Source organism: Vicia villosa, linkage group LG4 (genome assembly GCF_029867415.1).
Source record: "Vicia villosa cultivar HV-30 ecotype Madison, WI linkage group LG4, Vvil1.0, whole genome shotgun sequence".
Classification (NCBI taxonomy): Eukaryota; Viridiplantae; Streptophyta; class Magnoliopsida; order Fabales; family Fabaceae; genus Vicia; species Vicia villosa.
Window position 1 is genome coordinate 140,644,017 of NC_081183.1, and position 24,723 is coordinate 140,668,739.

At 35.6% G+C, this 24,723-nt stretch overlaps 1 protein-coding gene and 1 long non-coding RNA gene across 2 annotated transcripts; both read right to left on the reverse strand.

Annotated features, from left to right (window-relative positions):
* Positions 1 to 3,609: 3,609 nt before the first annotated feature.
* Positions 3,610 to 5,709, reverse strand: LOC131599794 (uncharacterized). The gene is made up of 5 exons (XR_009282923.1): positions 4,948 to 5,709; positions 4,771 to 4,817; positions 4,525 to 4,614; positions 3,968 to 4,336; positions 3,610 to 3,827 (listed from the first exon to the last, which is right to left on the reverse strand). It is a non-coding gene; the product is annotated as an uncharacterized LOC131599794 (long non-coding RNA).
* Positions 5,710 to 6,458: 749 nt separating this feature from the next.
* Positions 6,459 to 10,056, reverse strand: LOC131597975 (ent-copalyl diphosphate synthase, chloroplastic-like). Its single transcript, XM_058870632.1, has 12 exons — positions 9,789 to 10,056; positions 9,499 to 9,682; positions 9,161 to 9,375; positions 8,932 to 9,052; positions 8,710 to 8,822; positions 8,339 to 8,565; positions 8,116 to 8,231; positions 7,932 to 8,030; positions 7,602 to 7,826; positions 7,334 to 7,454; positions 6,990 to 7,181; positions 6,459 to 6,665 (listed from the first exon to the last, which is right to left on the reverse strand). The coding sequence occupies exons 1-12, from the start codon at positions 10,039 to 10,041 to the stop codon at positions 6,459 to 6,461; spliced, it is 2,073 nt and encodes a 690-aa protein (XP_058726615.1). The 5' UTR covers positions 10,042 to 10,056.
* Between the last annotated feature and the right edge of the window lie 14,667 nt (positions 10,057 to 24,723).

The window sequence follows — 24,723 nt, forward strand, 5'->3', positions numbered from 1 at the left end:
TTAGGGTTTTCCATTTCGATAAATGTCGTGATATTCAGAAAAACTTTGATCATAGATGCATAGATGCATGTAACCTTCAGTTGTTGTGGATTTAGGGTTTTCTGCATATGTTATATGGCTATAATCAGATAACATGGTTTCATTTGTTTTGACGTCTAATGACCAAAGATTAGTATAGTAAAATGAGTTTTAATGTGGTTATTTATGCAGATGTGAAGAACCCTCCCACCAAAGGAAGTACCCTCCCAAACGCACACGTAGTTTTGTTTTGAAGCAGATGTTGGAGGAGCTACATTCTGTGAAGAGAGAAAGCATAGCTGCAATGAACGAAATAGCCGCATCAACTGTGAAATTAGAACCTGGATTGGAGAATGAAGATATTGCGGCTAACGTAGAAGGAGGTTACATATGTGAGAAGTCTGCAGAAAGGACTGCAAAAGGGAAGGTCAAACAGACCATTCAACGTGTTGCTGGTGGTGCTGGCGACAAAAGTTATCATGCGGTGGTGTATCAAGCATCTTTCCGGCCTCGTGAATCAAGAAGGTATTTTTATTATGGTTTATAGCAATAAGAACATGTATTTTACCTTGATAGATACGGTGTAATATTTACTCAGTATGATTAACGTACTATGTTATTGATTGGACTATATGTAGGTGTAATGTGCGTAAGACAGATGCTGCAAAATAGAAGTCAAAGGCAGTAGGAGTGGATCACAATGATGATGGTGGAAGAAGGGGTGATGCCAGAAATGGTTCACATCGCGGAAAGGCTGCAGGGGTTGTCATAGGTGAATACACGGGACAAAGGCGTGAGAACCGCGTGGAGAAAGAAAAGGTCGTTGTATTGGATGTTGGTGTTGGCCGGTGTATTCTTCGGGACCCTGTTTACTTGCCAGATTATCCCCCAACGTAATTGACACTCAAGTTATTCCATATGTGTTTATGTATTTAAACTTTGCCTAAAGGTTGGTGGGTTTCCAATGACTATTTCACTCTTAATATTTTTTGTGTTGCATCTATGTAGCAATCGAACAGGTATGTCGGAGTCATCTCAATTGAAGGGCAAGGGCAAGGCAGTTGAAGTCACTGATGATACTGCAACATTGCGCAAGAAACTCAACGACAAAGGCCATCATTCTGGAAGTGTACTCCACAAAAATAAAAAAGAAATTTGGTATAAGGTTGTGGAAAACCCGAAAAAACTGAGAGACAACGTTCTGGTAAATAATTCCTCAAGCTTGCTGTATTTCCCTATTTGTTAGCAATTGTTACGTCGTGCCATTTATTTAAAAGGCTTGTATCATTTTTGCAGCAAATTCCTGCAGCTGTCATACATGCATGCATGAGTGGTGGATCTCGACCGATATGTCTTCTTGATTGTAAAAAGGGTGTACCATATTACTGTGAGCTCAGAAAGAGAAAAGAAAGCATCGAGAGGTTTCTCTGTGGAGTGTGGAGTGATTTATGCAAGGACAGAGACATTAATTAGGGTGACGCGTTGCATTTCTGCATTAAATATCCGTCGTGGATGAAATAATGGTGATGGTGCAGCGTGCAAGAGCGAAGTGACGTAGCAGTCGATGTGGTTCTGGTGTCCCGTGTGTGTTTGTGATGTTTTATTTATTTTGTGAAGTTGATTGGGTCTTCCTTGAAGATCCTGCAATGTTTTTAAAATGTTAGTGGTTGTAGTATTTTGTGTTCTCTGTTGGAACAATGTTGGTTTAAGTTTGGTGTGGTTGTTAAACTATTATGTACACTATTTGTAACTTCATGTTTGGACAACTATGTTAAGTAATATATTTAGATTATTGTATATGAGGTTGTATGGTGTAGTTCAGATATATAGTTCTTGGTTACTCAGCTCACAGAGTAAATACACTGATAAAGTACATGCACAAAACTGTGTAGGTAGATTGATAACAATATCAAGTGGGGTCTGCTTGTTGTAAAATAGTCCATATATTTGTGTATTTCGGCAGGTGTGTGGGCAATGCAAATTTTGTTTGTTTTCTTATTGGAATCTCATGTGGGAAGGCAGTAAAGGGAAAAGCATTAAAGGCAAGACTATAACATTCTATAATAGTTGGTTGTGTGTTATAAATGGAATCATGTGCTACTGTGAACATGTGACCAATTATTTTTAATAATATTCTTCACAAACCCAAAACTCTTTGCCTACACCTACTGTCATCACTATCACCATTAGAACAATAGTGAACTTGGGCGTAGCACCCATCTCAAACATAGATCTCATAGGCAGCAACTTCTCCTCCATGGTAGGAAGCATTGTAAGCCGACGTTAGAGCTGTAGATACTCTGGCCACTGCAAAGGTATCATTCCAAGTAAGTCTGGTTTCAAGTTATATATCCTATTACAATAATTAATGTATAGTGTGTTTGTTCATAAATTGTAAGGTAACTCTTCCTAATGGTCATAGAACATCTATTGCAGTCATATGCTAGTGGGAAACCCGTGCGTTCACACGGGTTTCTAGTGTGGGTTGCACCGAGTTTACCATATATATATATATATATATATATATATATATATATATATATATATATATATATATATATATATATATATGTAGTCATACAGTACTGGTGTGTTACCCGTGGGTTCACACGGATTTTGACCTGATTACCCGTGCTGTACTGGTGTGGACCGCGAATACGTCACCAGTTAAATTATGAAATATATAAAAAAACAGAAATTCTAAATAAAATAGAAAATATTGAAATTTAATTGTAATAAAGGAAAAATGGAAAAAGTAGTCTAAGATAAATAAAAGAAAAAAATTGTAAACACCAATTTAACAAAAAAAAACAATTATACAAAATAGATAAAAATGAAAAAAAAATTAATTATTTATAAAAAATACTCTGTTAATTTTAAAAGTACACCATTGCTTAGAACAAATGAAAGTTTGTGCCAATAGTGCCTCGCCATTTTGGCGGAGCAATTTCAGATAGATACAATGGAGGAGCAAATTCAGATGGCTGGGTGTAAATGCACCTTTAAAAACATATTTAGCATTAGTAATCAGTTGATAAATGGAATGGATGCTAATAACCATTCAATAACTCCTTGATAACCAACTACAAGACAATGATTCTATTGCTTGAAGCACGATATTAAGTCATTTAAAAGCAACGCTGCCGCAAATATAACTGCTGAACTGTAATAAAAAATCCGAAATCAACTGAACATAAGGACATATTGCTACCTGTGCCATAGTCATAGAAGCATCAAAACCAAACAAACAATTCATATAATCACCTCTGTTATCTAGAGACACAACCAAAACATTAACCAAATAGTTTGATTTAGGACACTGTCATAGAAACGCAAAATGTCATAGAAAATCAAAGACAACAAACAAATTTCCCAATTTGAACTACAACAAAAAACTCTTTTCCAACTATTTTGAATTCTCTGGTGATGGTAGTATCGACGAATCCTTGAGAAGACACTTGATTGTCACCTTTGAAGTATGATTTGAATTGCATTTTGTTTAGGTTGCGTCAAGCTCTGCAGTGCAACAAAATAATATGTTGCACAAGTTTAGAAACATTCATTGGTACAATCAAACATAAACATAAGGATATAGTTGGCTAAAAAGTGGTCTAAATGTAGATGCGTTAATCCAGTGAAACAAAGACAAGAAGTTTTAACTTAACAAAACCTCTGGTTGAAGCTCTCTCATTATCTCATACATGTCGAGAAGAACAAACAGTTTTTCAGGTGACCTATTGCTTCTGGTGTTTATTCCGACCTGGATTTCATTCAAAACAACAAACCGAAGGGCCAACACCAATACAATCCTACAACATTCATACCAAAAACAAAGCATTATCATCACTAAACCCGTGGTTCAGATTGAGACATATCAAGCCCTTTCTAACATTCACCACAAAGTTCTGCACATTTAAAAACCCGAAAAACAGTTAAAACTTAACAATACCTCTGGTTGAAGCTCTCTCATTATCGCATACATGTCGAGGAGAACAAACAGTTTTTCAGGTGACCTATTGCCTCTGGTGTTTATTCAGACCTGCATTTCATTCAAAACAACAAACCGAATGGCCAACACCAATACAATCCTACAATATTCATACCAAAAACAAAGCATTATCATCACTAAACCCGTGGTTCAGACTGAGACATATCAAGCCCTTTCTAACATTCACCACAAAATTCTGCACATTCAAAAACCCGAAAAACAGTTAAAACTTAACAATACCTCTGGTTGAAGCTCTCTCATTATCTCATACATGTCGAGGAGAACAAACAGTTTTTCAGGTGACCTATTGCCTCTGGTGTTTATTCAGACCTGCATTTCATTCAAAACAACAAATCGAAGGGCTAACACCATTCAATCCTACAACATTCATACCAAAAACAAAGCATTATCATCACTAAACCCGTGGTTTAGATTGAGACACATCAAGCTCTTTCTAACATTCACCACAAAGTCCTGCACATTCAAAAACCCGAAAAACAGTTAAAACTTAACAATACCTCTAGTTGAAGCTCTTTCATTATCTCATACATGTCGAGGAGAACAAACAGTTTTTCAGGTGACCTATTGCCTCTGGTGTTTATTCAGACCTGCATTTCATTCAAAACAACAAACCGAATGGCCAACAACAAAACCATAAGTTTATTTTCTAGACACTGTAACAATAAAACAACAACAATGTCCAAACATTCATCCTCAAATACTCAAATAATTAGAATAGAAACAATGTCCAAGTTAACCCATACCTTGTTAGCTTCAAAACTCAGCGGTAAAACTCGATCCAGTCTAAAACCTGGAAAATAAACCACAAAATCATCAAATAAACCACTAAAACCCTAACTACAAATTCAAAACCATAAGTTTATAAGAACCCTAACTACAAAATCAAAATCGTATATAAGAAAACTAAAGAGATCCCATACCTTGTTAGCTTCATAACTCAACGGTAAAACTCGATCCAGTTTATATTCTGAAAAGGAAGAAGATATACCATTGTGAAACCGTACACCGCCATAAAACTGCAGGAAACACCATAGTTGTTGTCCTCAAAATGAGAGATCTGTAAATAAATATAAATACATCAATAATGGTTATTATTAAAACAAAATGACTCTCTTTATAGAACACAAACTGTCAAAAATCTGAAAGATTTGAAATGAAGTCCTCATCCTCATCCAACAAGATCCAAACTTCATAAAAACATAAAAATTCCAAAGTTATAAAATCATTGATGTAAAATGTAAGAAAAAACCATAAAAAAAGTCTTAAAACAGAAGCTTGCACAAAAACTAAAAAAAGTCACACATCCACCATTTTGAATCCGACCATCACTCAAATCGTTGTCGAAAAAGCGTTGCCTCCATCACAGATCTACCATAGTGAAACTGAACACCGCTGAAAATGTCGTAGTCTTTGTTGTCTCCATCACAGATCTACTATAGTGCTTTTGATTTCAACCGTCGAAACACACCTGAAACCAAAAATCGCACCCACCCAAATCAAATATCATAGATTTGTAACCGAACAAATGTTTGGATTAGGGTTTATCAAATTTCACATATTTGAAACCGAAAATGGTTGGGAATAGGACAAAAATCAAAAAGTTAGAGAAGGAAGACAAAAGAAAGAATAGAGAGAAGAGGGAAGAGACAGAAGAAGAAGAAGAAACACGTGTGAGAGAGAGAGAGTGTGTTGTTTTCTATTGCAGAGCAATTTGAATTTGAATTAAAGTAGGTTACCTAGTTTGATTTTACTTAAAAGACATTACTTAAAACATATATAATATATTTGTAAATCCAAAATTTATACTAACATTATGAATACTAACATTTCTTAATTTAATTTAAAAATATTTATTGATCCTTATATTTAAATAATCTCATTTAAGAACCATTTTAAATTAATTAACTTGGTATATTTGGTCCATACTCTATTTTATTGAACCTCAATTCACTTAATTATTTCATAAGCTAAAATTCATATAAAAATGTTTTACTAAATATAATATATTTAATTATTTAAATTTTTTTCAAAAAAGTGCACACAATTTAAATAAAATATTTTTTATGAAAGAGGGATAGTCACCAAACATATTTTAATTACTCATATCATCTTATTTTTATAAAAATTGAAAATCTTACTATACGTTTGAAACCAAGTATTTGTAAATATATAAAAAATAAAATAAAACACTAAAAATAAACAAAGAAAACCGAAGCATGCATAACCAAAAAAAAAAGGAAAATAGAAAAACAAAAGAAATCAATTCTGTTAGTTTTCTATGCAGATTGGGCTAATAACATGAATAAATTTATAATTATCAAAAAGCATACTGTTACAATTCATTATATGATTTTCATAATGACATGTCGAGTGGTATTTTCTTAAACCCAATATTTTGCTTACAACTCATATGGGTAAATGTTACCCAACTTCATATCACTTTTTGAAATAGAACTCTATAGATATGGTAGGAAATGGTCCCTGGATCACAGTAAGCTGTATAGTAGAAACTCTTGGCCACCATGAGGAATGAATTCTTGATACTTGAGGGCAGATCATTTGAAGAACTTTGAACCACCAACTGCACTAGTTCTTGCATCCCTGCCTCTACCTCGGCGCAATCGCTGCCAACCTGTACCTGAAGATAACAGAAATGTAAATATTCAGGATCTGAATGTAATGTTAGAGTATTGAATGAGCCAAGTCAAGATAACCTTGCACTTCAAATTTGTAATTTGAGTTTGAATATGCAACTAGTATTTTTTTTTGAAAAGTTGCTAAACTTAGTACATGTTTGGATTGCTTGTGAGTTTTGTAGAATCAAGGTGGACTGCTGTGATTTTGGCACAGGCTACATTTTGGAGCTTCTACCAAATCGCAGTGCCGCATTAATTTCATCAATCCAAACATGCACTAAATATCTTTACGGAAGCTAGGCATAAAACTAGTATTCGTTACTAACCCAATTGCTTTCGTAATTATATATGCTAAGGCAAACTCTCTTAGTGACGTCAAGCAATTTCTGATACCGAGGATCAAGCTCTAGATCTTCTGACCAATTGCCAGAGGTTAAAATTATGGTTTGCACAATTAATTCTGCGTCTCCTGGGGATCTCAGTCCTTTACTACGCCTGCTTGCGAACCAACTTTGCCACTGATCATTTAACAAAATGAAAATCTTTAGTAAAAAACTCTCAAGTTCTTTCTATTTGCTATTCACTTACATGTTTCATTTAAGTTGTGCTCAAAGAAGTTACACTTACAAATGCATTTAAAGTTACAAGCCTCAAGAGGATTACCACTCACCATTCGATTCAAATAATGTGAATTTTCTTGGTCATGGCGCCTAAACATTTGAAAGCCAATGAGATCAAGGGTTGTCATCCAAACTCCCCGGAGTTTTTCATCTATCCTGTCCTTTAACCACCTGCATCAAATTACATATGCATGTTCAAAAACATATTTTGTTGCATCAGTCGTGAGTTATTAACCAGAGTTCAAATTTTCAAATGATATCAAATGTCTAGTACTGGGCATGAGAAGGGTAAAGAGTATATTTGAATGATATATTTACTTATTCAAGTTGTTTAATTCGTTTAACTGATCGTCAAATGCATCCCTAGATTCTCCAATTTTACAATTCGCCTTCATTATCCGGATCAAAACTATTGTTTTAGCCCATGCAAGTCTCTCTAAAGACCTCTCAGGCTCAAATATGTTGGCTGCTGCGACAAAATAAGCGGTCTGGAGTTTCTCTTTGCTCACTCCAAACCTTTCTAATTCTGATTCCAAGTACCACCTATTATAGAAATAAGCAATTGTAAATATTGGAAAGTTTATTAATTGTTGCTTTCATTGAATGAATCATGCATGTAAGAGAGTGTTCTTTGGTTATTAATCTTACCTATGGATTTCTTCCCATTCTTTCTTATGCACTGCTTGACAGTTGTTGTAATCCAATTTCGCTAGCTCCAAATAAACATCATTGTTCACATACGGCATCCTATCAAAATTGAGATTCTAAGTTTTTGATTTGTCGAAACTAAGATCAAACAGTACGGATTGGAGAATGAAACTAAGATTCTTACCTGTAAAGGGTCTTGCCAATCCAAACATCATTCTTACCACCATACTGCTCGAGGTAAAGTCTTGCCTCTACTCGGGGTAAGCTAGCATACCACGGCACATCCAGAGCATAACCAACCTGCAGAATTGTTACAATTGTGTTTTAGAAAGTGTGTTACTGTATAGATCTATATGCATATAAAGTGCTTATATTTTAAGGTTATTTCGGCTGAAATTAGAACTCACCTCGCGAGGTAAATCTTTAGTTATGATCCATTTATCGAAAAGTTGTTTAGCATAACGTTTCTTGGTTAAATATCTGCTAGAGAAGCTCCTAGCATTCTTAAGAATTTCCTCTTCTTTAAACATCACTTGAGATGCTCTATACAGATTGAACATGCCTGTCACGGCTTGGTTCAGCTGTCCCGCAAAGCAGAAGAATTCGCCATTTTTCTCAAAATGCTTGAACACATCTGCCAAATTAGGAATCAAAATCGAACATTTTAGTTTATTTATGGAGATTACTATTATTATATATATATATATATATATATATATATATATATATATATATTTCTTCAAACCAATATGAAAATTGATGCAGATATAGAACTTACCAGGTGAAACTTGATGTCCATGCAACCTTAGAAGTCTAAACCCCATTGCAGTGTCATCAATATCTTGAACTTCCGAATTTCGTGCCCAACAAATTCCTTTTTCAGTCCAGTATCTAAAATTTCCGAATTACATTAATCAAGCGAATAACCAATCATATAGAAGACAATGCAGGTATGTATTCTCAGATTCACACATTTATATTCAAGTATTTGCAATTGTACCTTGACAGATAGTTCACAGAGTCCTTTATCTCTTGTTTAAAATATCTTGAAACTCCAAGGCGTTCTAGCCGATCCACGGCCCATATATGCTCAAACAAGTCCACCGGGAAGACATTTGGAACTATCAAAAAAAAACATTTCCACCAAATTTAATCATTAAAAAAATAACTAATTGTACATAGATTAAGAAACGATGTAAAATAATGTTTATTTTGTTGGAGAATTTTACCTCCTCCATTGAACTTCTCAACAATTTTGTGCAGGTAGTTGAGAGCATGTTTGTCACCCGTTTGCATAATAGCAAAAGCTGTGGAGGATGGAGAGAACAAGAATGAACCATCTTGAGACTGAAGTTGTAGAAGCTGGCTCCAATCTAAATCTTGCATTCCTTCTAAACTATGAAGCAATGTCGTAGGAACCTTGTGCAACACTTCTCTTGGTATTCTGTCATTTAATTAGATCAAAATTATCAGTTAAAATTTAAGATAATAATTCTATTTACAATGTTGGATACACAACAATTCATGTATTGTATAGTGATTGAAGAATAAAATAATTCATATATACTTTTTGAGCTTCTCATCTCTCATTGCAAATATCTCTTTCAAGATAGGAGAATCTTCCGGCACTTGAATGTTCAAACTTTTAGCTATATTCAGAAGAGAAGGAAAAGCAACTTCAAACCCAATAGGCATGTGCTCAGCATTCTCATCTTGAATTTTGTTCAGATTTTCCACAAAAAATTTCATTCCTGTAAAATATGAACATGCATATATTCACAATTAGTTCTTTTTTAGTCCCTATGGCTATTATCACAACTAATAGCATATAATTTAACATGTGTAATGTAAATATACCTTTTTCACACATATCAGGGTGCACATTCCATGATTTTAATGCAATGACACAAGCCAAGGTGTTGAGAATCCTGTCGTGTGCCACAAATAACTCATCTCCCCATGAGCCATCAGCAAGTTGATTATCAACAATCCATTGAAGAGAAGATGGGAATTGTGGCTTGTTTTCACCATCCACATTTTTCACCAGTGCCACCCAAGCTGTGTCATAAGCAGATATGCTTATCTCTCCATCTTCCATCGACCTCAACATCCTTTTCACCTCGTTTATTTGCGCCCTAATCTTGTTGGTCACCATAACCTACATTAGCACAAATGATTAGCCGAAAAGCAAGTCCAAAATATAGGAAGTCCCGTTGGCGAGATCTAGCTTGGTTATAAATATACATAATATTCAACCATTTTAGAAATTTTATTTGATGAAAGGACTAAAGATTCATCAAATTATCAAATGATACATAGCGCAATATAGTCAGAACACGCACAAACATATGTCATGCATCAATAATGCATACATAGAGAAGAAACTAAATTTGATGCTATTGTCTAGGATAGAATCTAAAAGTGGTGGATTCTATCTAGACAATCACTTTTATATTTAGGGTAAAATTTAAGCAATAAATACACTTAAATACTAACTATTTCATAGACATTCACTTTTATATATTCATTCTATCACTCTCTATAGTGTAGTAATGACATACCTGATGAAAAGATTCAGCATATTCATCATTAATCTTCTCAGCCTCATTGGGAAGCACAGTGTCTTGTGAAGCTTCATTAAGATATTTTGATAAATAGAGTCATTAATTTCATTAATTTTTATGTTGTATTCAAAAAGTTTACTTCAATAATAATACACATAAATGAATACCAGTATTATGTTACCTTGTGAATGAATTGGCTGAAATCCACCAGAGTTCTTATCATCTTTTGCTTTGATGATTCCGACTGGACGTGTACCTATACCAAAATACATGAACATAATTATAATCGATTATCATATAAACCAGCCAATAACCAGAGACAACAACAAAAAGAAGAAATCAAAATGATATTACGTTGCATGTCGTAAATATAGTTGACATGCAGACCAACGTTGAATATATTTCCAGAGACCAAATATATTTTAAATATGAATTTAATAAATAAAATTGAAAATAAATGAATAAAGATTAATATACTTGTCAAGGAGTGAAAAGATGATTGAAGGGATAGGTTGGAAGGATAATTGGACTTGGCTGGGAGTTTCACAGCAGAAAATGGAAGCATGGCAGCACAAACTGAGATTTGGGAAGCCATGTGGAACTGTTTTGTGAGTTAGAGAGAGAGAGAGAGAGTTTGTTGATTGATGTAATGGTTCTTGCGATTCACTGTAATTTCAAACAATCGATGTCTCTCTTAAATAGTATGAAGGAATGTAACTAATATGGAAAATGTTAAAAGGTTCATTTAACATTACCACTGCATGCATTCACTGTATATACGTGTTTGACTGTACTATTTGACTACATTCATTCCCGAAATAGGATAAAAAATAAAGTAATATTATAATTTCATTAAAATAAATAAATTAACATTTTTGTTAATTAATTTATACAATTTTAAATTGTATTTTAAATGTGTTTTTTTAAGTATTTTCATTCTAATTAGGAATTTGATATTTGGAAATTATAATTTAAGAAATTAGTTTTGGTATTATCTATATAAAACTTAATGGGATAAGCTTAGGCTGATGCAACAATTTTAATAATCTTACAAAAATAAAAATATCCATGTATCCTCTACCGTTAATTCATTCAATTTATAAATTCCTCAAAGAAAATTTAAACGTGTGTGTTTTTTTAATTTAACAATATATTTTGACAAGAACAAAGAATGTAGAACAAAAGAAAATAAAAATAAAAGTAAATTAGTTGAAAATAAAATGACTAGTTGATTGTTTGATAAAAGTAAAAGTAATAATTTTACTTTGAGGGAGAATGATGAAAATGTAAATAACTGAATTCTACTAACGTATGTTTTCAATGTAAAACCGAGTTGGTGATGTAAAGCATTATTTCAAATCTTAAACAGTGGAGATATAAGGAGTTAATTCGTAGTCAACCCCCTCAGGTCCACAGTTGGAGTTTTTCTGTTTAAAAAAAACTTTTAATTTCAATTGTGTGTTCTATTCTCAAGAGAATCAAATCAAACTAAGCAAAGGTTCAAGCACATCCTTCTCCTCGCATTATCAACCAAGATCGAGGAAACAATAAAGATGAAAGCTCACAATCATCATCATGGCCGTCACAAATGCTCAAAATCAAAAAACAAAAAGAAATTAAAAAAGAAGAAAGCCCGCTAAGTCAAGTAAAAATAAAAATAAACTTGACTTAGATAAAAGTTAGGGCATCCCGATGGACCGCAAATTTAAAAGAATTTGTCCATGCACAAAATAAGGGATTGAAAAACAAATAATTCGTGTGACTGCCACCTCAATAATCATCAAGGCTTTTTGCTCCTCATTAATGTTTGAATCTTATCGATGCTTTTCATTGGCACTTGGATCTTTACTAATGTTTCTGCTCAGCACTACGACTACGAAAATTCTCTTACAGATTGAATACATCCATTGGATTAATCGAACTTAGGATTGGAGAACATCAAAGAGAATGGGATGGGTTTATATAAAATTTGAGCCTTATATCCTTTGTTTCTTACCTCGAACCATGGACACGATACAACCCTCAAAAATCTTAATTGAAGCAAGGTTAACTATGAAAGCATACTAAGCAAAATTTGTGTTAAACTGACTCCTATGTTTGTTAAAATTATTGCTAACCACTTCGCTTCTTCGAATCTTAATTTCTAAATCATCTATTTCTTCTTCGTGAAAACTTTGATTTTAAAACTTGCATGTGCATCACTAAGAATTACTTTTCAAAATGTACACATTTATCTACGAATCGACACTTAGCATCAAGAAGATCTCAAAATTGGTTTAATCAAAAGCAATCCATTTCAAGACGCTCATGACTAGGGGCAAAACATCTAAGAGGAGCCCTATAATCAGGGTCAAATCCTAAGGATCATATGGGCACATCACATGAATATCGTATTGACTATAGGGCAATAATTCTAAGATTCAATCGACTTGGGTCACATTTCAAAGCACCGTTCAATCAGGGGAATACCTTTCAAAATGGGCATTCCTTAATCAAGTTCATATCACAATATGGTAGGACTCGGTTTCCTCTTTCGACAACTTTTCAAGATCCTAACGATTAGTGGCAACCTTTCAAGGTTCAAATATTGGGGCAGTTCGTATCAAGTTCATCTTATGGCATCCAAGTTTTCTTTCAAGCAACTTCAAGGATAAACTTTTGGAGATTTTCATACTTGGGGCAATCTATATCGAGTTCATCATGGTGAGATCCAAGTCTTTCTAAGGGTACTTCCTTCAAATCCTATATATTAGGGGCATACCTTGCAAAATTCAAATATTGGGGCAAATCGCCGCAAGGCTCGATCAAAAGAGTTAATTCAAAAAATAGTTCATCAATGGCAAGTCATTCAAGAGTCAATTACTCAAGGACATAATAATAAAAAATGGTGGGGTCATTCAGACTATGATCAAACTACTTCCGAAAATCATATCAAGAGGAATCTCTCCAACGATCCTACCAGCAAATTGAGGAAAGAAATTCCACAAAAGGGGCAAGCACTCTGCGTACTTTCACAATCTCTAGTAGATCTTTCTCCTACATCGGCAATCTACGAGTTCAAAACGAGTATCGAGAAATCATGTCGGTGTAACATTGGCTGACAAGCAACCTTGTTACACAATCAACTTCTATGTGTTTTAACCATCCATGGCCTACCACGAGGGCATCAACCAAAAGCATATCAAATCCACTTACCTTGTCAGTCTCTAAGCAAAGTTATATCAATCATTTCACCTTGTCAGTCTCCAAGCAGAGGTATATCATATCATTTCACCTTATTGATCCTCTAGTTGAATCTCGGCAGTAGATTCCCCTGGTTAATCTCGGTAGTAGATTTCCTATAAGACCTCGTAGTAGGTATCCTTAGATGAATCTCGGCAGTAGATTCCCTATTTAATCTCAGCAGTAGATTCCTTAAAAGACCTCGGCAGTAGGTAGTTTCTTAACAAAATATCGGCCGTAGTTCAAATTTCTATTTCAAATTTAAACTTTTCCAAATGTTTCTTATTCAATTTTTCAGATGCAAAATTTTCAATCCCATTTTCAAACTATCAAATTTCAATTTCAAGTTCAAATCTCAAACTTGCTTTATCTATCCTCTAGGTTGGGATAGATAAACCAAAATCTACGGTAACTTACTTTGTTAGTCTCTAAGTGCTATTAAGTTTCCCATTTCCTTATTATTTGTCCTCTAGGTCGTGATAGATATAAGGAAGTATGCGATATAATTCATTACAAATTATCTAACCTATGTTAATTATCCTCTATTTTGTGATAAATATGCAAGATCTGCATTTGTTTTTCCTTCTTATCACATTAGTCCCCTGACAGTGATCAATTGGCGTGAACATTTTTTGTGTGAACATTATTTGGTGTGAACATTTTTTTGTGTGAACTTTTTTGGTCTGAACATTTATGGTGTGAACATTTTTGGTCTGAACATTTAGCGTGAATGTTTACCAATTGGCATGAGCATAATCATCTGCAGTGGTTATACTATCCAGTCTTGGTTCAAACACAAACCTTATCTATCCTTTAGGTCATGATAGATAAAAAGGAGATCTGCGATGACTTGCTCTCTAGGTTGTGGCAAGTCAATCCTCCGAACTTTCTCCAACTTTATTGGATTAACCCCAAGATAGAGTTCAGACTCGTATTTCTTACCCTCTAGGTCGTGGTAAGAATACAAAATTCTGCGTACTCGCACCGTCTACTCCCTAAGGTTGTGGTAGACACAAGAAACCTTATATATCCTCTAGATTGTGATAGATATAAGGAAATCTCCATTATAATTCACTGTGAATTATCTAACCTATGTTATTTATCCCCCTAGGTTGAGGTAAGTACATAGTAACTAATCTGTAATTCGTTGTATTTAGCTTAAAACATCAACCTTTTACCAAATTCGTATTATCTATCCTCTAGGTCGTGATAGATATAAGGAAATCCCCGATATAATTCATTATACCAGTCTCAAAGCAATAATAGATTATCTAAGCTTGTATCATTTATCCTCTAGGTTGCGATAGGTATATAATTCTACGATATAGCTTACTATGTTAGTCCCGAAGCATTAGCAAATTATTTTCAAAACTCACCATATTTATCTTCTAGGTTGTGATAAATATGCAAAATCCACAATACAATTTACTATGCTATTCTCGAAGCTTTAGTAAGTTACTTTTTCAAACTTGTGTTATATATCCCCTAGGTTATCATGTTAATTTTTGATTAATTTTCTGGTAACCTTACTGATGTCAGTAACCTTACTGAGTATTCATCCCGATCACCTGATTGATGTTTTCCGGTAACCTTACTGAGGCTAGTAACCTTGCTGAGTATTCAACCCAGTCACCTGATTGATGTTTTTCGGTAACCTTACTGATGTCAGTAACCTTACTAAGATATTCATCCTAGTTACCTGATTGATGTTTCCCGGTAACCTTATCGATGCCAGTAACATTACTGTTTGTTCATTTTCCAATCGCCTGATTGATGTTTCCCGATAACCTTACTGATGCCAGTAACCTTATTGAGATATTCATCCCAATTACCAGATTGATGTTTCACGGTAACTTTACCAATTCCATTAACCTTACTGTTTGTTCATTTTTCCAATCACCTTATTGACGTATCCCGGTAACCTTACCGATGTTAAGTAACCTTACTATCTTGAGTCCTTTCCGGTAACCTTACCAACGATAATGAATTTACTATGTTTTTCATTTGGTAACCTTACCATCACTAGTAACCCTAATGTTGTTTATTTCCACTCAAAATTTTCAAAACCCTGTCTCGCCTGGTAGATTATCTTTAAGTCGACTTCAAAAGAAAATTTTCAAAACTCTCCATATTTATCCTCTAGGTTGTGATAAGTAAACAAAATTTACGATATAATCTATTGTATTAGTCTTAAAGTATCAACATATTATCAAACTGGTGTTATTTATCCCTTAGGTTGCGATAAATTTCCAAATTTATGATACAACTTGCTCTGTATGTCTCTAAGCCTTAGCAAGTCAGTTCTCCATCTTTCCCCAGCAAGTTGTCATCAACAAAATAATGTGAGCAGCCTCACACATTTCTATCAACATAATCGTAAGCTATCTTGAAATCCGTAGTTCAGATAACATAGGCATTGCATTTATCAATCATCGCATCATTTCAACTCATAACATCATCATATCAAACATGCATATCATGCATCATACATCAAGCATAGCCATATCAAACATACATTTCATTCAATCATACATGCCCGTGAAAATTATGGAAAATCTCAAGGCATGCGTACCAGCTAAGATGCGTTCAATGTTCAATTTCCAAAGCTTAACATTATATGTATCCCATACTACCTCGGTTAAAGACAGGCATAACCGCTAGAGGTATCAAAATCAAATCGACACTAGGCGGTATATCTATAATCCATAGCCTAGTTATTCAAGTTTCGATTGTCAAAACTCAATTATCAAGTTCAAACTTCCCTATTTTGCAAAATCAAATCGACACTAGGCGGTATATCTATAATCCAGAACGAGTCATACATTAGACCATATCTGACTGAGGATACCATAACGGGTCATACATTAGACCATATCTGACTGAGGATACCAGAACGGATCATACATTAGACCATATCTGATAGAGGATACCAGAACGGGTCATACATTAGACCATATCTGATAGAGAATGCTTGCTCGTTTAGAGTTGATAAGTTATTTGATGAAGTTTTGGAATGTAAAAAGACTTGTCAGAATGAATCTTCAGCTCGATTATATCTGAGAGGAGTGCTTGTCGAGGCGAAACATGTTATGTATGAATTTTTGCATTGTATGAAATGTATATGATGTATGATTATGATTTCTGTTATCTGGAGTATCTCGACTGAGAAAATCAGTCTCTAGGTCATTATGACTTTGATGACTGGTCTTGTTTTGAAGATGCATAGCTGGGGATTTATGATTTTGCTTGGGGGTGACCAGTAGCTTGATGTACCCTGGCTGGGGATTAGAGATATTAATAAACCATGTTTGAAGAAGAGGAGAAGGTCGGGGAACCGACGGTGTCGAAGATGTGAACTATGTTGAGGAGCTATGTCTTTTGTTGGACGAGAGCATTTGAAGATATCTTCTCAATGATTACTCTTTGGGGATATGACCTTGTGAAATCGACTCTGTGGGGAGACAGGGGTGTCTTGAAAGTTGCCCCAGTATTATAGTAACTACCATTCACGGATTTGTATTGATTAGGACACACCACTGAAGATTGATCAAGATGTCAAACTGGACTTGCATAAATTTGCCCCTACTAGTAGGAGCTTTGGAAAGATTCGCCTTGCGAGGACTTTATGAGATGTGCACTATGGGCGACATGCCCTAGTAATCATAAACTTAGGATGATGCCCCTGATTGTTTTGGCATCTTTGAGAGATTCTCGGAATCTTGTCTTAATTGCCCCAGATTGATCGGGGAATAGTTTGAAACCCACTTGGGATGTGACTTTGACTGTTTGGCTTTTGAGAGTTTCTTGGAATCTTGATTTGATTGCCCCAGATTGATTGGGCAAAACGTGCCATGCCCCTTGTATATAAGAGACATTGCTTCTCGGAGTAATCTTGTCTGTCGGGATAACTTTCAGTCATTAGTTGTACCTTGTGCAAATTCTTTCTGTTGCTAACGTTTGAAATTATGTAGCAGAATATGTTTAATAATGAATTCATGAGATGCAATGCATATGTCTGTCTTGAGTTTGTTGAAAAAACACTAAAATTGGAGATGTAAAAGCGTGATGTTTATAAAAACGTGATGTTTGTAAAAATGAAGTATCAACTCAGCATTTGTGGTAAACCTTAAGGAGTCAGGATACCTTTCTTGGTGACAGTATGCTCTCGAACTAACCATACTTCAGTTAGGACTTTCAAGGGTTGTAACGTGGCTTGGTTCACGGTTTAAAAAACAAAGGATAAAGGCTCAAAGTTTATTTGTACCCTTCCCAATTTTTGTGATGTTCTTCGATCCTATGCTCAGTTAACTTTGCATTTAAGTCTTAGCAAAGCTTCGAAGTCGTAACATTGATATTTGATGATGGTTAAAGTACCAGAAGTTTAATTTGGACCGGCAGTCATCCTCTTTTTTTTTTTGCGATACTTTCTTTTTGTCGAGGATTTGCATTGACCTCTTTTGAAATGTTTTATTTTGTCGAGGATTTGTAGTGACCTCCTTTTTGACTTTGTTATCCCTAACTTTTGCCTGAACTGTTTATTTTGAGATTACAGTCAGCGGGATGTTTTTTATTTTTGATAAGTCTCCTTCATAGGTTTTGACTTAACATCTTTCTTTTTTTTTGGTGGACATTGACTGCCTGACTTAATGGTTGCGTGAACCCATCATTATTTGTGTAAATAACAGCTAGTATAATCGAGTTAACTGAGTAACTACCCTGCCCCAGGTTATGATTAAGGGTTTAATTAGTGTGAGAAAGAAACTTCTACTTCTTCGGCTCAAACGGGGTTGACGAGGGATTAACATCCTTATATCTCCACTGTTTAGGAATTGAAACAATGCCTGTACATCATCAACATAGTCCGTTCAAAAGCATACTGTATGAGGTTGCGGTATCATTTTTGTCATCCTCCCTTAAAAGGCTTACAGCTTAGCAGGAGTTGAATATCACAAAACATATGCAAAGTAAAGACATAATTTAAAATGAGTGATAGCGAAATAATTTATTCAAGACAAACATATGCAATGCACTGATGATGATTATTAAAACAGATAATGTCTATCATAAGTCGAATGTTTAAACAAACAGAAAAAGAAATTGCAACTGAAAGTAAAACTAATGATCTTAAAGTCCACCCTTCTAGCCATTCACAGTATTATAACTCTTGTTGTGATTAGGCATAGTTGCAGGAGAGTCGAACTCGATTTCTCCAGCGTCGATCATATCCTGGATTTTGTTCTTCAATGGCCAATAATCATTAGTGTCATGTCCAATGCTGTCGGAGTGATAAGCGCATCTTGCGTTAGGATTATATTGATGAGATGAGGTATTAGGCTTCAGAGGAGGATCCTTTAAAGTGATCATCCCTGCTTTCAGCAATTGTTGTAACGCTTCAACCAAAGTTACGTTGATCTTTCTGAATTGTCTTTTAGATGCGCCTTGTTTACGTTGGTTGCCCTTTTGTCGTACCAGCACTTGATTATAGGCTAGGACTGCTCGCACAGTATTGGATTCATTCCTCTCATTATGCGCCTTCTTTGTGGTATTAGAATATGTAGCCACTTGAATTTTACCGCTTCAGATACCACTTTCAACACGTTCCCCAGTCAGTATGAGGTCAGTGAAACCAGATGAGGAACTTCCCAGTAAGTGGCTGTAGAAAGGACCAGTTAGTGTGTTCATGAACATATCTACCATCTCTCTATCAGCCAAGGAAGGTTTGACTCTTCCAGCTAGATCTCTCCATTTTTTAGCATACTCCTTGAAACTTTCCTTGGGTCCCATAGACATGCTTTGTAGTTGCATGCGAGTCGGTGCAAGGTCAGAATTATATTCGTATTGCTGGTAGAAGGCAACAACTAAATCCTCCCAGGTACGGATGTTGGTACTTTCCAGTTGATAATACCATTCGAGTTGAGTTCCAGATAGGCTCTCTTGGAAAAAGTGGATCCATAGCTTCTTATCGGCAGTATGAGGTTGAATCTTCCTTACATAAGACCCCAAGTGCAGCTTAGGACAAGAGACTCCATCGTATTTTGCAAAAGTTGGGATCTTGAACTTCAGAGGTATAACAACTCCAGAGATTAGTCCTAATTCTTCAAAATCTAGTCCAGGTATCTTCCGAATTTCCATGGCTTTCATACGTTCTTCCAACAACTTGTATTTGTCATCGGGATGTTCGTCGTTAGGGTGATAGTCCTCTTCTTCTTCAGAAGGCTTGGCAGAATCACGGTTACTTTTTGCATCAGTCTTGACACTAGCGTCATCATCTTGTTCATCGTCGTCACTGTCTTCAGAAACTTTGGCTTCCCTGAGTTGTAAGATCGGCCTAAGCCTTTTCCCCAAAGTCTTCTTTCCTTTCTTCTTCTTTTTAGTCAGCATGGCTTTCAGCTCTTCTTGCCCCTTGGACAAATTCAGAATCAAGGCTTGGAACTCAGTGTTTTGAGCTTGGAGATCCTTAACTGATTGTTCGAGATTCATGATGCTGAAATAAACAGCGAGGAAGGATGAGAAACCCATCATAGGAAACCTGTTATGCGATGTTATGAAGGCAGATGCAATGTTTTCAAGGATCTTTAAGGAATATAGTTAGCACATTTAGAGAATTGAATCTGTCACAGCTTCATCTGAAGAATTTTGACTTTCGTCTTGGCACGTCCTTCTTTAAGAATCAAGCTCACCATATCGAGTGGGTCATCGCCTCTGATTCGGGATACTTCTGAATATAGCTAGAGGAAAATAAATCCTCTTGCCCCTTGATAGGTACTAAGTCTCTGAACTGGAAGGTATGTGGCCAGAGGAAAATAAATCCTCTTGCCCCTTGATTAGGAATTCGGTCCTTGATAAGAGTACCTGAAATTGTGCGCCCTAAATCCCTAAGATCCTTGAAAGGGTTAGTAAACATGCAATGTTATAATGTCATGATGTCATGCAGATGCAATGCATCAGGCAAAATGTAAGGTGATAAGGACAAACAAGTCCTACAAGAAAAACCTGCAAGGAAACGAAAGGATTAGTAGCACACACAAACAAGTCACACAAGTGTCCTTAAGTTTAAAGGCTTGCATGGATCCATAGGTAAGTACCCTCCCCACTGAAGTTTAGTTGGTTCAACCTGTCCTAGAATAGTAACCGGGTTCTATGGTGCTCATATCCCTGATCTTTCTCGCGGGCATTGTCTCAACATGGCACTCGATCGGCCAGCCAAAAGCATCCCTAGAGTCCAATCTCAATGAGTGTAGCATCGAGTATCAACCGGCTTCAATCAGGAATCCAAATCCAGCTATCTCGCTACTTCCTATAGGCCAAAGTCAAGTTCAACTAGGGTTCTAAGGGCGAATTAGTGCTTATGACACCACGCGGTAGCCAAATGTCTCCTCGATCATATTCAAGGGCCATTAGGACAAACCAAAGCGTCGCACTAACGGTGGCCACCAGTTCAACCATAACAATACATGTCGTACAGCCTCCCTGGTCTAATGCCACATACCTAAGGTACACTAGATCCGGGTGTAGGATCTTTCACACAGCAGAATACCCAAAACAGCCTTTAAAGATAAAACAAGCAAATCAAACAATTAAAGTGATCCTAAACTTTAAGGTAACCCCTCTTTAATTCGAAAGCATCCCTAGCAGAGTCGCCAGTTCTGTAATACGGCGAACTGACTTTATTTGGAATGTGCGGATAGCAAGAGTCGCCACCGACTTTTATTTTATCCAATTTAAAGAAAGGCTAAAAGAACAGGAAAAGACCTTTTAAAAGATTTTGAGTTCGGGGGGTAAGTTATACAAAGGGAAGGTGTAAGGCACCCTTTGCATCCATGGTTATCCATGGGCTCTTAATTGCTTAGCTCACTTGTTTGTTTGAATTGTTTGAAAAGATTTTTCGAGGAAGAACTTTAGCTTGTAAATAAGCGTAGTCTTTTTGAATTTGTTTTTGAAAAGAGGTGTGAAAAGTAATTTGAATTTTAGAGCAAGCAATTAGTAGCAACTACCCTAAGTTTGAAAATTTGTTCTTTTAGTCTTTCGGGCGAAAGGATCTATCCATACCATGAGAGGGCAGGAAGTCTTTCAATTGGATGTTTGAAGGGTCATCGAGAATAATCGTTCGCCATAAGACTGTCCCTTGCCATAAAGAGGGCAGGTAGTCTAAGGGAAGGATATAATAGTCATTTTAGGCATCATGCGAGGATACCTTAGCAATTGGGACAATCATCTTTTACCGAGGCAACTTCGAGGGACTTTCAATAACTTTGAAGGCAACCTTTGCTTTAGGTATCCTCGGAATCGAGGGACTTGACTATATAAAGGCAACAATAATTAAGGCACCAAGGCAGCAAGTGATTAGGCAACAAGGCAACAGAAGGATTACCCTAAAGGTATGTGGGTGCAACAATCATGTGGTTAATTTCGATGACATTTATCTTATAATTAGGTGATCTACGTTCAATTCATGGTTATCACTCCCTAAATTACTAACCACACAATTAAAATAAGATAAAGGCAGAAACAAAATTTCCTACGCTATTACAATAAACACCTGCGTGGACGGGAGAAATTAAAATGCGGAAAAATAGAGGGACTAATAATTAGTTTTAAACACCCTTGAACGCTTTGATTTTTCTCGAATCCTCGATCGACCCTAAAAATTAAAAGAAAAATAATAGGGGTTAGCGCGTTACAGATTCGTTGACTATTAACATAAACCCTAACCCTATTTTAATCAAGAGGTGAAAAAAATAAAATGATGTTAAACAAAAAATTAGAAAACTTAGATTTTTGATCGGATGGCACATGGTTGAAGGATTTCTGATTAACCCTAAAAATTTTACACGAAGAAGAGAAGCGTTAGTGCATTTAAGACTCGTTAACTATGACTATGGTACGAACCCTATTTTATCCCAAAAGGCAAATAAAATAAATAAATAGGGTTGAGCAAACCCTAAAAGGTTAATGAGATTGAAAGTTCGATCGGATAGCTAGATGAGCCAAAATAAAATTTAGTAATTATAGGATTAAACCTAATATTTTAACTAATAAAAATTAAAATTAAAATTAAAGGATTGTAAAGAAAATCGAGTTTTCAATTAAATGAGCAATTATTATAAAAAAGGATTATCTAAATACTAATTTATAAAATAAAATAAAAAAAGAATTATAGTAAAAACAAGAAAACGGAATATGTAATTTGAAATAAAAAATAAAATAAAACTTAGCTTCGGATCTTGTGTGGCGTGTTGATGACTGATGAGGGTCCATGGTATGCCTGCGTTCTATCTGGCCGTCAGATTTGGTTCCAGCGTAATCCAATGGCTGATGATAGAGATGCATCATGGAGACTTATGCGTGGCAAGCACTGGATCTGAAAACAACTTAATTCAGAAAAATATATGGACATCTGGGGATCGAACCCCAGTCTCAAAGGTAATGGGTTTCCTTCCCTGCCAGCTGCGCTGCTTTGCTTCAGTTGCTATTGAATTAACCTTAAAAGAATAAATAGTAAATAACAATTTGATTTGAATTTAAAAGAAAAAAGTCAGAAGTGGACCCCCCTGGTTGTTACGCCGGCCAATAAAAGGAAGGGAGAGAATCAAGGTTGTTTGACTGGCCAATAGAACACACCAAACATGCCACGCGTGCGAGTCAGCAATTCAAAGTTCCTGTTCATCTTCTTCTTCTTTTTTCCTGCGGATTTTGTTGGGAATTCTGCTGTGATTTTATTTGCGATTTTCCCTTCGTTTTTCTGGGCTCGCGAAAACCTGCAACACATCAAACATGAACGCACGCAAAGGATCCTATCCCCCTAAATCGAGGTCTACGAATCCATTGGTGAAGTTATTTTGTCCGGAAGCGGCCTCCATCATGAGGAACGAAAGCTTGAGTTCTTCAAGCCCTAACAATGGTGGGCCGTGAACCACGCGTTAGAGCTTCGAGTTAAAAGCCCAGACCTCCTTTAAATCACTCCAGGAACATATCGAAATCATCAAACCATGTTAAAATGCACAGTTATACGTAAAACGAATTTTGGAAAATATGAACACATATGGCTATCATGATGCATGAGTTCTATGCACATTTACTTACTGAGATTCATTGGTACCTACCCTTTAGCACCCTCTGAGAAGATTGAGACGGTTGATTGGTTTTGAATCGTGTTGAAACTCACTTTTCACCCTTGCCCTAGTTTTTGAAATATTTTGAAGCTTGGTCACGTGTTCTTGAGGCAGGTCTCGTCCAATCCTTATGCTGCACGCCTTGTAGTATGTATAGAGAGTGATTTAGGTCAAGGATGGGCTTGGACTTGCAATATTTGGAGAGAAATAAGCTTGAGTGAAAAATCATATTTTACTTCTAAATTTGGACCAAATCTCTTCATGCCATATGCCCATGTTTCTTTCTTCCTTTGTAGTGATTATTTGGATCTGAATAAATAAATGGTATATTTTATATGATTTGATTTTATTTCATTTTGATCTTATTTGATTTATATTGAATTTAAGTGAATAAATCCAAAATAAATACAATAAAAATCACAAAATAATTATCAAATGATCCTTGGGGGCCTTAAATGATCTAAACATCACGTGAAAAAAACCAAAAGTTCAAGCCCAATACTCAAAGATTGAAAATTTGTCAATTAGGGTTTTGCACCTTCCTTGAAAATCGACCAACTTGTACCAAGCGTATCTCCCTCAATATTTGTCCTAAGAAGGTGTTTTAGGACTTTTTTAGAAAGCTTAAAGAGTCCTCTAAAAGTTCCTTTTGGTTTCATCTCAATTGAGTTTACCATGTTCAAGTTATGAGCTTTGAGAAAAAATGACTTTTTGCGATCCTTTAGACGGACCTGTAATGTTTTTGCTCATATCTCTCAAATGGTGTATTTATTGACTTTGAGTCCAACATCAAAGTTGTAGAGAATGAAATTTCCTTGAGAATAGGCTTTGGTTGAGGAATTTCTGAAAGAGTATGAGAGAGATATGGCTTGGTCCAAGTTCAGTTGGCTTTTA

Excerpts from the sequence above, each read along its gene's own strand:
- LOC131597975 (XM_058870632.1), bottom strand. The coding sequence starts at position 10,041 with ATGTTGAGGTCGATGGAAGATGGAGAGATAAGCATATCTGCTTATGAC. Across the intron at positions 9,053-9,160 it reads TGAGAAGTTCAATGGAGGAG|TTCCAAATGTCTTCCCGGTG; the intron begins GTAAAATTCTCC and ends TTTTTTTGATAG. Across the intron at positions 8,566-8,709 it reads TGGACATCAAGTTTCACCTG|ATGTGTTCAAGCATTTTGAG; the intron begins GTAAGTTCTATA and ends CTAATTTGGCAG.